This window comes from Mirounga leonina, unplaced genomic scaffold, assembly GCF_011800145.1.
Source record: "Mirounga leonina isolate KUSES-001 unplaced genomic scaffold, KU_Mleo_1.0 Mir_447, whole genome shotgun sequence".
In the NCBI taxonomy this organism is placed as follows: domain Eukaryota; kingdom Metazoa; phylum Chordata; class Mammalia; order Carnivora; family Phocidae; genus Mirounga; species Mirounga leonina.
Window position 1 is genome coordinate 3,135,600 of NW_023270757.1, and position 12,595 is coordinate 3,148,194.

Consider the following 12,595-nt stretch of genomic DNA (forward strand, 5'->3'; position numbering starts at 1 on the left):
AATATCCTGAAAAAAAAAAAAAATGATAGCTCCAGGTCAGCCAACCATAAACTGTGAGAACCAGAGTGCCTCCGGGGCAGCATTTAGGAGATCCCTATCTCCTGCAGCTGTAGGGCATACTGTGCTGGAAATCAAGCTCAAAATCCATCAAGGAGGCAAAGTTGCAAAGAAAATTAAATCAGCATCCTCGATAGTTCCATTATGTCAAAGTCAGGAAAAGTGGGACCCAGAGGACTGGGGTGGAGCCATCTCAGTGGACAAGGCTCAGAACCCTGAACTTCCAGGTCCCACGAAATCATCCCATCTGAAAGCAGCCAATCTTCCCGCCACTTCACCTGCTCGGAAGCCCTGCAAAGACTGTGTCACTCGAGGTGACGACTGCTTGGGGAGCACCGCCCTGCTGCTTCTCACTGCCCCTAGGCTGATGAGCAGTGTCGTAGCTCACTTCACTGACAGCAGAGGAATGCGGCTCCTGCTCGGGGACAGTCTACGCACTGAAAGAAGAGGAGGCTAGCATGCCCTGGCGGGAATTAGGAGAAGACGTGTGGGAGTGATCTCAGGAGTGCTGAAACGGGTGTGCAAAATATAAGGCTGGACAAGGAGAGCATTTGTTGGCGTAGGAGGCCCCTCCTGTGACTCAGCACCAACACCTGCAGCAACCCTACTACGTCACTGGGATAGCTCCTCGCAGCTTGCATATGATGACGGCCTACAGTAAACCAGACGGGGATGCCGAAGCTGCCTGGCATAATGTTAAGGAAGACGTGAGAAGATTCACGGAGGTGAGCATGTTAGATGGGATATTTTTCCAGCTGGTGTCCAATTATGCCAGCACCATTTATCAATTAGACCATTAGCTTTTCCACTTAACTAAAATGTCTCAATTTTTATACTTTAGAAGTACAGTACTCACAGAGCAGAGGTTGCCTGGAGGTGGGGGTAGACGCAGCGATAAACAGCAAATGGGCACTTTTGGGGTGGGGGAAATGTTCTAAAGCTGGATTTCTGTGAGAGTGCAAAATTTTATAAGTTTACTAAAAATCATTACACTGTAAATTTTAGGCTAAGTCAATTTTATGGTAGGTAAATGGGTAAATTTTATGGTAGGTAGATCATCACCTCAAGAAAGTGACTTTAGAAATCCAAGGATATTGTTTATACTTTGTAGCTTTAATTACTGTCTCTGAAGATGGCATTTCTTGAAGGCTACTGTCCAGGCGAAATGCCGTGACTTACTTCTTCCCAGCTTAGCCTCAGAAAGGTGCCGTGAGACTACAGTGTTGTCCCTACACGATAAGCATGTGGCCATCGTAAACGGCCAGTCGGTCATGTTGTAGCTGGGTAACTACGACGTGTGATTCCCCGACCACACTTTTTGTTGGAAGAGCAGGATCTCTGTTCTCTTCATGAAAATCACACATTATTTCACTGGGTATCAGTGTGATACCAGATGTGCCCAAAATAACTCACACATCAAAAGATCAGTTGCTTAAGCATCATGCCATTGGAAAGAGGAGAACTTAAGCTCTGTTTATGCATGATGATCAAAAAAATCAGGGAAATTTGTCAGATTTTTAACTGGTTAAAATATACATAGGTTTGGGGCACCTGGGTGGCTCAGTTTTTAAGCGTCTGCCTTCGGCTCAGGTCGTGATTCCTGGGATCGAGCCCCGCATCAGGGAGCCTGCTTCTCCTTCTCCCACTCCCCCTGCTTGTGTTCCCTCTCTCGCTGTGTCTCTCTCTGTCAAATAAATAAATAAAATCTTTAAAAATATATATATATTTTTTTTTTGGCCAGCAGAGGGCAATCTAGGTCCCATGAAACTACTTTGGGGGAAGAAACAATAGGGAAAAAAACCGTAAAGCATAGGATCATCAGATGGCATGAAAATCTTGGTGATTGGGTAAGTTAAGTCCGTCAGTGCAGCTTTCCTTAGGCTCCTGAGCTGTGTTCCTCCTCCCATCTCTATTTCCTACATAATGAATTCAGATCCTTTGATGTTCCTAAATAGAAAAACCCAGGCAAGAGAAAAGGGCGTTACTGCTAAATGTCAGGAATTAACCTGTGCGTTCTGCAATACTTTCAACGGACTCTTTCCATGGAAAGTGCTGGCGCTATGGGGCAAGAGGAAGCTCGTTCCTCCTCTCCCTTTCTTAGCTGCCAACCCATGTCTTCTAAGCAAACCTCTTCCAAGGCACTCACACATCTAAAGGTTCCAAGTCTGACCCGGCGTTTCTCAGAGTGTGGCCTGAAGACCGGCTGCAGAAGCACAATGGCGTGGGGCAGGATGCCAGGTAAGCCTACAGACACGGGGCTCCACTCTACACAAGTGGACCAGAATCTCTGCGGTCAGGACGCAAGCCTCTGCATTTCAGCGTGCACTCTTGGCCATTCTGATGGGGACTGACACCTGTGACTCAGTGATCGAAAGAAGAAAAGCATGAGATGTGACATTAACTCCATCTGAGGCCGTTGAGTCTCGCCATAGACATACCTCTCTCTGACTCCCTCACAAGACATGAAGTGAGCAGTAAAGCATGAAGGAAGGACCAGGAAGAAGGTGGGAATTCTAAGTCAGCGCAGACTCAGACCCAGTGTGTCTCTTCTGCCATCCGCTTATGCGGAGAAACACTGGGAGGCTGTGGATTTGTAACACCACTGAGTGACGGTGGAAACACATGCATCCAATCTACCTAAACAATTGATAAATGTGAATGTTTCAAAAAAAAATCAAAGAAAAAAATAGAAAAAGTCAGGAAACAGCTGGCTTCATATTTAAAACATTTTTTTAAAAGATTTTTTAAAAATTTATTTCTTTGACAGAGAGAGACAGTGAGAGAGGGAACACGAGGAGGGGGAGTGTGAGAGGAAGAAGCAGGCTCCCCGCCGAGCAGGGAGCCCGATGCGGGGCTCGATCCCAGGGCCCTGGGATCATGACCTGAGCCAAAGGCAGACGCTTAACCTACTGAGTCACCCAGGTGCCCCTCTCAGGGTTTTTTTAAGTAAATGATATGCCCAACGTGGGGCTTGAACCTACAACCCAGAGATCAAGAGTCATGCTCTCCTGACTGAGCCAGCCACGCGTCCCCATATTTAAAACATTTTTTATAAAAGGGACTAGCGCTCCCCAAACTTGCCTGAATGTGAGAACCACTTGGGAAGCTTGCTAAAAATGCTGACACAGACTCTCCAGGGCACGTTTAAGCGGCCACCCTCATACGACTGAAGTGGGACCTCTTAGGTCTGCAGCAAAATGCCTGGATTTCCCAGCCATCACTCTCCACAGAAAGTGCTGTTCGGTATATGAGCACAAAGAACATTTTCGTTGGGGAAGAGAACTGTTGAATGCATCTGTTTTGTCATGATTCTCAACACCAAAGGCAGAGCCTAAATATCAGGAAGCAGCTAGCTCTCCCTAAGTTTATCTCGTGGAGCAGCACCATTTCAAGTGTGGTCCAGGAACCAGGACCAATTCCTGGGCTCCATCCCAGACCACGGCGGGCAGGGCCCGGGCATCTGTTTTGACAAGCTCCGCATGATTCTGACGCATGTGGGTTTTAGAAGCACCACAGCAGACTGGTTCCTAAACCTTTCTGGTGGGAGATACAGCTTCCTAGGCCCCTCTAGGGGCAGTCGGATTCCGAGTAGCCAGAATGAGACCTGCAAGCGCCACTTGTATAAGTACCCCCAGGTGACGCCCGTCGTTTGTAAGTTTAGGAGACTCTGGGTACCTTTCGGATTTGTTTACCTCCAAAAGTCCTGGTAGAGGCAGAGGTTTGATAAGATACATGGAAGCTTCTGCTAAACTCAAGGCTTTTCTGAAACTCTAGTCAATCGCTGTATCTGGGACAGGTGGGAGAGAGCTGTAGATAATGTGTCCTATTCTCCTGCCGTCAAGTGACTTCCATGAACAAGGGGTAATGCCGATGGAAATGGCTCTGTGCCCAGGGACGCAGAGTGCTGGTCCTGCAGCTCGGGGGCCTCAGCGAAGACCCTGCACGGGGCTCAGGCACAGAGGGCTCCAGCCGTGCTTTCTAGCAGAGCACCAGCGTTTGCTCCAGAAAACTTGGCGGCAGCACCACCCGAGGCCCAGAACCAGGGGCCCTTCCCCACAGGCAGAACCGAGAGAGCAGTGCCTGCCACTTGTGATGCGAGCCAGGACAGCACCCATACCTAACTTGGTTTAGAAAAACAAAGGAATGTCATGTTTCTTTTACCAAGCACACATGGAAAGATTTTAAGAAAGCCGAAACACTAGCAGGGAAATAAAGTGTGAAAAATGTTGCTTTTAAAATGTTGCGTCTCCCCGATGGACTCTGAAAAACAAACTGAGGGTTCTAGAGGGGAGGGGGGTGGGAGGATGGGTTAGCCTGGTGGTGGGTATTGAGGAGGGCATGTACTGCATGGAGCACTGGGTGTTATGCACAAACAATGAATCATGGAACACTTCATGTAAAACTAATGATGTAATGTATGGGGATTAACGTAAGAATAAAAAAAATAAAAAATAAATAAAATGTTGCATCTCTCTACCTTCTGCTTTATCTCCTACATCTCAAATTCTATAAAGTAAGCCTTTTATATGACCCTATAGTCTCTTAATTTCACCATTAAGCAGCTCACCATTTCGCTCTCTTGCTAAGATATTTCATAACGTTGGCAAGTTCTCATTTTTCTTTTATATGCTCTAAATCCAGTAACCATCAGACACTACTTTGGGTAAACAATCAACCTGTTTACAGAGCTTTCATCTAGTGTATCAACCCCAAAGAGCTAAGAGTTTAAGGTTTAAATCTTAGCCTTCAATCAAAATCATATATATTGAGCTTAACAAAGTGCTTGATAGGGCGTAATAAATAATGATCTTTTTCATTTCCTCCCCCTTGAATTACAAGTATCATCTTATGAAAGTGTTGAATGTGCCTGATTTCCTGGTGTGAAAAGAATGATAGGAAATTCAAACACTGCTATAAATACACTTTTATTTATTTATTTATAAATACAAACTGCTTAAAGGCCACTAAAAGCCTATTATCAGGATAGATTCTGCCAGCTGAATAACTCTACAGTTTGCCTGCCTGGAATATAAAGAAAGAAAAATTCCTGATTTAGTGAATGCCACATTTTTTTCAGACAACACACAGTAGTGTGAAACCCTGGTTTCTGAGACCACATTTGCCATGAGGCAAAAATAACCCAGATTACAGAGAAGACTCCAGATATCTTTGAATTTTCTGGATACTTAAAACTATATTCTCCACCCCCTGCTGTAGACGCCTTCATTTCTTGTCTGAAGGAAGTTACCACAATCATAGCCTTGGGTGAATATCAGCATCTAATCACATAGGTGGTACAAAAACGTCCAGGGTTCCTTTTCAAGAAAATGGTATTGTCATCAATGTTGCTCTCCATTCTTCTGCCTCCAAAGCTGACAACCTGCTCCAGTCCTGTCAAGAATCATAGCTCTTCCTGTCTCAAGTGGAAGGCCACCATGACATGACTTAGGCATACGTGATAGCTGAGTGACATTCAATGGCCTGACCTGTAGGTTCTTAGCATTCATTTATTCATTTTGTTTTTTTAAAATAGCTTTGTTCTTTTCCTCGACAGCTCCTTTAACAAGGGGGCTCAGAACTGGTTCCCAATTGCTGGGCCTAGGAATTGACAGTGTGGCCACCTCTCCATCTTGCCCTGAGTCTTCAGCCACCATCACCCAGAGTTCCAAGTGGAGGCAGGCTTCAGGCTGCCACTTAGTTCACCATTAAATCCTTCTTATGTCACCATCACCATCCCCATGGGATGAAAGGCAGTCTGCATGGTTCTTAACTTGGTCAATAAGAGAGTCTTAAAATAGGAGCCTTAAAAGTGCCCCCATAGTTTCAATGAGACCACTAGAGGCTGTCTTGAAAACAGTCTCAAGATAATCCTGGTTGCCTAAGTCCCTGCTAAGCCTACACAAAATAGGACTCAGCACATTCCAGGAGTTATGTTATATACTATACGGTCCCAAGGAAATTTCAATTCTTGGTCATGTCATTCTTGCTGTCTCCTTATTTATAGCAAAGAGAAATTTTTCTCTTTAAGACCTGTCAGACCTTCAAGAAAAATAAAATGGGACAATCGCCTCACTGAACTTGTTTTCCATTTCAGTTCACTTTAGTTTAGTTCTGCTTCTGTTTCTACTTCAGACAATTTATTCTGTGATTAGTCTTAAAACCAGTGGTTGGGGTGAGTTCAACTTCCCCAGTGGTGGTCCACAAAACTGCCTGCTCATTCAGTAAACTTTTTGTAAAAAGGCATTTACTATTCTTCAATAAAAATACAGAATTCACACGGTACTGAACCTGGTGAGTGTATTATTAATGTTCTCCAAGACTCCCTCAAATAAATATTAAGTTCTTCCTGTAAAATGTGGTCATGATACTTTTGCTTCATTTGGTGTTGACCCATAATGAGATTACTCTATTTGGTGCAGGGTCTTGCTATTGGTTTCCCTTTGAATTTATAGAACTACTTTTCCACAGGTACAATCCTATCTGGATGTGTAATATTACAAACAATGGAGTGGTTCAAATATGGTTAAATGTATGCATGTCTTTTTCTGGGCTCACTGTTCTGGACAGATCTTTTTTTTTCCTATTATAGCATCAATATCATACTATCTCAATTACTATAACTTTGCTTTATGTCTAGAAAGAGTAAGTCTTCCAACTTTTTTGTTCTTTAAGAAGAAATATCCCTTTGCATTTCCCTGTACATTTTATGTTTGCCAATTTTCACACATACAAGAAAAGCTTCCTGAGATTTTGGTTGAAATTGCACTAAATCTATAGGTCAATTTAGGGAGAAATAACATCTTTACAATGCTGAGTTTTCCAATCCACACAGAGCGTCTCTTTACTTATTAAGGTCTTTATTTTTTCTCAAACATGTTTCATAATTTTCTGTGTAGAGATCTTATATAATTCTTATTAGACTTATACCTATGGGTTTGAATTTTTTAAGTGATTTTTCTAACTACTTTTTTTCTAATTGATTGTTACTGGTATATAGAAATAAAGTAACCTTTGAATATTGATCTTATATTCAGTAACTCTATAACTATGGATTCTAATAGTTTACCTGCGATTTTTCTATATTTTCTGTATTCACAATGTCACTGGTAATTTCTTTTTAAAAATTGGTTTTAAGAATTGATCTGTAATACCGTAACTCAGGTAGCTAGCAAAAATATTATTTTCATGTTAGAGCAGCTCACGTATAGAACTTCACATATTAGATGAAAACTGTTCATGTCAGATCAGAATATTTGGACTATTAGCCTCAGCATGGAAGAATACAAAGTGCACCCAATATATAAAAAACGTGTTTATTTTCTCAGAAGCTCAGAAAATACAAATTCTGTAGGCACAACTCCCCTCCCCCACCTCCACACATGCATGCGGGTGCGCGTGCACACACACAAAGAATGCTGGCTTTGGCCAATCTATATTTCCTTATTTCTTTCTCTTTAAGCCTGAAAGACAACAAAAGACTGGTTGAAATGACATATTTTATTTGTGTTTCTGAACATTCTATCCTTTTGATATCACCACTGGTGGTGTCTCATGTAACTTCTAGAAGACTTCCTCTCCCCCATTTCTTATCCTCTCTCCCAAATCACCTTCTTCCTAGGATTACCAGGAAGTTACCGATGTCCAGGCTGGTTGACTTCTTGCTGCCAGAGAGGAATATCTGAGGTCAGAACCAGGTCTGGTTTGGCTGCATCAGAAGGCAACGGAGACTGAAATGAGACCACCACGCACCCCCCCCCAAATGACACAAAATCAAGGACCAGAGCCTTTGGTTGTTTCTTCAGCAATATTTATTGGAAACGGCGATGCTTCCTGTGGTAAGAGGTTTATACATTAAGCAGTAAGATTTGCCTTTCACTCCATGTGACCCACGACCGGAGGTGGCACATCCGAAGCTGCACATTCAACCTCTGAAGGAATCTGTATAGCTAGATAAATAGAACTCTGAACACATAACAGGACTTCATAACTGATACCAAAACACCCAAAACCAAAAAACCACTCATAGGCTTACACACAGCACTGTGCACACAACATGAAGATGGAATAGAAGGGACGGAAATAAAAGTCAGGACTGAGGTGGGAAAAACTTTTGCAGGTGCGGCCATACATCTTAACCTGCTAATAAGCACAAAAATCATCTTTATTTGGTCCTCATTGAGGGCAGAATCTGCACAAATGACGTTCAAAGAACACAAGGTGGAAGCGGGAAAGACAGTTACTGTTTCTTGGTCTAGGAACTAGTGGAATAATGGTTTCTTGTGTTTTTCTCCTTGTGTGTCTGTGCCAAATGGACTCATGAAGCACGTAATTCATAAATAAAACTGAAGTGAAGATATGTGTTCCCTCTTCCCTGTACCTTTGGAAATGGCCTAAATACATAAGTGGTTTCTCTGCAGCAAGAAATTTAAGCTTGGAAACCAGATGTTTTCCCATTTCCTCATAATGGACCATCTCTTCTCTTCAGCCCCTCCTACCATGTGCTGACTGCTAACTGCCTTACTTAGAAATACAGCGGGAGTCCCCTCTGGCTTTATGAGCAGGGAGGGAAGAAAACCGGCTGTCCCTCAGAAATAGGCATAATCGGGAGGAACAAAAGTGACTGTTTTCAGAAAAGGTTTTTAACTCACATTCCACACTTTCCTACTGAGAGCATCAGGGACTGACTCATTCAGACCAGAAGACAAGTTGCTGGTGAGGGAGGCTTTCTTCTACAATTCTGTGACTCACGTATTTGGGAGGGAACAATGGGAAATCAAGACCTTTCTCCTATTGAAATGGAGAACCTGAGACCTTGAGATGGCCCCCAGGTGATAGATTATACCTTCAGTAGGATGGTTTTACTGTAATGTGGCTCATGGTCATATTCTAAGAAGCCACAGCCTCCTGAGAACCGTGTAAACAGCAGTTCAGTGACTACTGGCTGGTCTCAGATGGTGTTTAAAAAGCACATGCCATGCCCACCAGCCTAAGAAGATACCCCCCATCACCATGACTCTTGTGGGATCACACAAGTCAACCAAAGATACTCGGTGGGGCTTGATGACTTGGACCACTGCGGCCTGCATTTGGGATGTGTTGTAAGCAGCATTACCGAAGCAGTGGTTAAACTTAACTATCTGGGTCAAGAGGAGGTAAGCCTGCCAGCCTAACATTCTAATGGGGCAGGGCAACCAGAATCTCCACATAGTTGATGGGGAAGAAGCCTGACTGGCCATGAAGCATCCCCTCATACCAGTTCTCATCAATTTGGTTAGTGAGTGTGATGATATCACCCTCTTTAAAACCCAACTCCCCTTCGTTTTCAGGTTCAAAGTCGTACAGAGCTCGGCAGCAAGGCTGATCCATTGGGGCACCTAGAAGTGAAAGCAGGAGAGAAGAACACAGAAAGACAAGGGGTATTTAACTCACATATCTACCACCTGCTTAACCTGCCTGGCCTGCCATCCACCTGGCTTCCTCCCTCACTCCTCTTTCCTGCTGAAGCTTCCTCTTGCGGCTAGTCCCCAGTCCACTGCATAGCATCTGCCCTTCAGCAGTCTTCAGAAGTTTTCTCAGATTCCTGGAAGTCGTTAAGACGCCTGCTTCCATTTCCAGGATGAACAATGGCCTCATCTATGCTTGTGACACATGCAACAACGTCCGCCAAGGTGTGCCTTCCTGACAATGTCCAGAGATGGGAGACCCAGTGACTTAAGGAGTTTTAATGAGTTTTCGGGTAATAGAACATGGCCTGAGGGGCGCCTGGGTGGCTCAGTCGTTAAGTGTCTGCCTTCGGCTCAGGTCATGATTCCAGGGTCCTGGGATCGAGCCCCGCATTGGGCTTCCCGCTTGGCGGGGGGCCTGCTTCTCCCTCTCCCACTCCCCCTGCTTGTGTTCCCTCTCTCGCTGTGTCTCTCTCTGTCAAATAAATAAATAAAATCTTAAAAAAAAAAAAAAATAGAACATGGCCTGAATCCTTTCCATGCTAGCATTTTAAAATCTCCGTACATGTGAAAGAGTCAAGTCCATTACATGGACAATGCTTGGCAACGTCAGGATAACAGTGCAGTGCTAATTTTTTAAAGGTAAAAACTCCAGCCTCTGGAAAACTGCTCTAATGTGATGAAAACAAAACAACATAAGACATGTATTTCCGTTCTGTTTGGCTAGATAAATAGAACTAGATAAACAGTTCTAAAGAGATAAATCTAGTGGGGTATACACAGGACAGTGGCTCTTAGAAGTTAGCTGGCTGCAAGGACTAGTCATGTAAGTTGTGGTGAGTTTGCTTCTCCCTCTTCAGAAACCAACCACGTATCTCACTCTTCTTTTGGAGACTTGTTCATTTTTTGCTTTCTTAAAGTAAAAAAGTAGTTGACCCCTCATACCAGTTCTCATCAATTTGGTTCATTTTTTGTTCAAGTTCATACTCTGAGTGATCTTGTACAAGGCACTTCCCTTTCAGTTTCCTTGTCTAGCATTAGAACTAACAGAAACTTACTCCACACTACTATTGTGGCTATTGCGTGAGATCATGTAAAAATTACATAACTTACTCTTGGTAAATTGTTGCACATATAAGGATGAGTACATGGGAGTTTTGGCACACAAAAAATAACATACTATGCCTTGAGTAAAATAATGAAGAATGGAATCATATCTTAAAAGTGATCTATTTTGGGCGCCTGGGTGGCTCAGTTGGTTGGGCGACTGCCTTCGGCTCAGGTCATGATCCTGGAGTCCCGGGATCAAGTCCCGCATCGGGCTCCCTGCTCAGCAGGGGGTCTGCTTCTCCCTCTGACCCTCCTCCCTCTCATGCTCTCTCTCATTCTCTCTGTCTCAAATAAATAAATAAAAATAAAATCTTAAAAAAAAAAAGTGATCTATTTTAAATGACCATCTATATTTAATATAGCACGCCTCCACATGAGCACGTAAACTCAAAACACATGCATACAGCTCCCGTGTCACCTAGATGACTTTAAAGGGAAACAATGTCAACTACTTTTTTACTTTAAGAAAGCAAAAAATGAACAAGTCTCCAAAAGAAGAGTGAAATACATGGTTGGTTTCTGAAGAGGGAGAAGCAAACTCATCACAACTTACATGACTCGTCCTTACAGCCAGCTACCTTCTAAGAGCCACTGTCCCGTATACCCCTCCCTGGGGGCTCTGAGCAGTGAGGGGAACACAAAGGGCAGAGAGCACCAACTGTCACCCTCCTTTTTCTTCATGGTCTCCAGAGAGCACCTCATAAAACATTTCCTACTACAGAATGTCAAGCCTTGGGCTCCAGGGAAAAGAGGAGACACTGCATTTCTTGGAAGTCCATATCCAGTGTAAGATAGTTTCCACTTCTTCACCCAAGCAAATTGTTATGGTTGAAAATGTTTCAAGCACAGGCTTTTACCTAATCTGTGTATCGGGGGTAGAGAGCAATGGTGCCAACTAAAAGAACCTATTATTGGGTATACATCAATATTCCTGATAGAAAATAAATTTCAGCTTTTACTATACTAACCTCAGTTACCAGGCTACAATGAGTTGGTTGAAGGTGGAGGAAGGAGGGAAAGCTAGCTGATGTTGAGATTCAAAATACATTCATCTAGAAAGGCGTTCACCCATATGTTCTGGTGACTTAAGAACTCCAGCTGGACATGCTGCTGGAGCTGCTGTCTGTGGGTTATATGTGAGTGTCTGTGGGCGCGCCCTGCCAGGGCATTCACCCTCATGCGTGCTGGAACACAGAAGGGAAAAACAGAAAAGGAAGAGGATGCTCCTGGCACCAAAATGACATATTAGGGTGACTTAACACCACAAACGAAGGTCAAAGTCAAATGTGTTACTTGGGAGGTTTATGTGTGCTGATGATGGAGAGTGAGAGAAAAAGGGATGTACAAAGAAAGTTTTCTAGAGGAGAGAAGGGGGAAAAGGAGGGAAAGAAATCATCAATGAGAGACGAAGGAAGACGTGCTTTAGAAGAGTTTCTACCTGACAAAACCATCCTGTAAGAAATGTATCACTGTAGAGTTCTTGTGCAGCCAGACTGGGCTGTGCCTAGAATTTCTGGGAAAGTGTCAACGGGTTGTGCCCAAGGCCTGGGTCATGGGGCCTGCAGGTCTCAGCTCCTTACCTGCAGGTTTGGGTGTACCCGTGTGAGAGAGGCCCCCGTTGGGCTGAGTACTGTCTCCAGTTGTAAACTCCAGGCTCATTCGTGGTTTAGGCTGATATTCCCTTCTAGGCTGAGATGAAGCTTGTCTTATTCTGCATTAAAAAGAAAAGGGAGGGGGGAATAAGAGTATGGAGCCAATTAAGAAGCAAAAAGAAAAGCAGTAACATCCAGGAAGGCTACTAATGTGGAGCAGGGAAAATCTCAAAAAAAAAACCAACCAAAAATAAAAAAACAAAAAAACTAGCCTTCTCTGTGTATGTCTCTGCTTTCCGTGATGTCCCTCTGTGGTCCGGCCCTCACCATCTTCATCCTGTCTCTCAATCCCTCACTTCCTCATTTATTCAGAACTCACTTTGCAAATGTGCA

At 43.7% G+C, this 12,595-nt stretch overlaps 1 protein-coding gene across 4 annotated transcripts in view; it reads right to left on the reverse strand.

Moving 5' to 3' along the window:
- Positions 1 to 8,200: 8,200 nt before the first annotated feature.
- SH3GL2 (SH3 domain containing GRB2 like 2, endophilin A1) overlaps positions 8,201 to 12,595 on the reverse strand; it is a 217,486-nt gene continuing 213,091 nt past the window's right edge. For all 4 annotated transcript variants that reach the window (XM_034987938.1, XM_034987937.1, XM_034987939.1 and 1 more), the window contains 2 exons: positions 12,191 to 12,321; positions 8,201 to 9,431 (listed from right to left, as the gene is read on the reverse strand). In XM_034987938.1, coding sequence (XP_034843829.1) covers positions 9,232 to 9,431; positions 12,191 to 12,321 — 331 coding nt within the window. In that variant the 3' untranslated portion in view covers positions 8,201 to 9,231. The remainder of the gene's footprint in view (positions 9,432 to 12,190; positions 12,322 to 12,595) is intronic.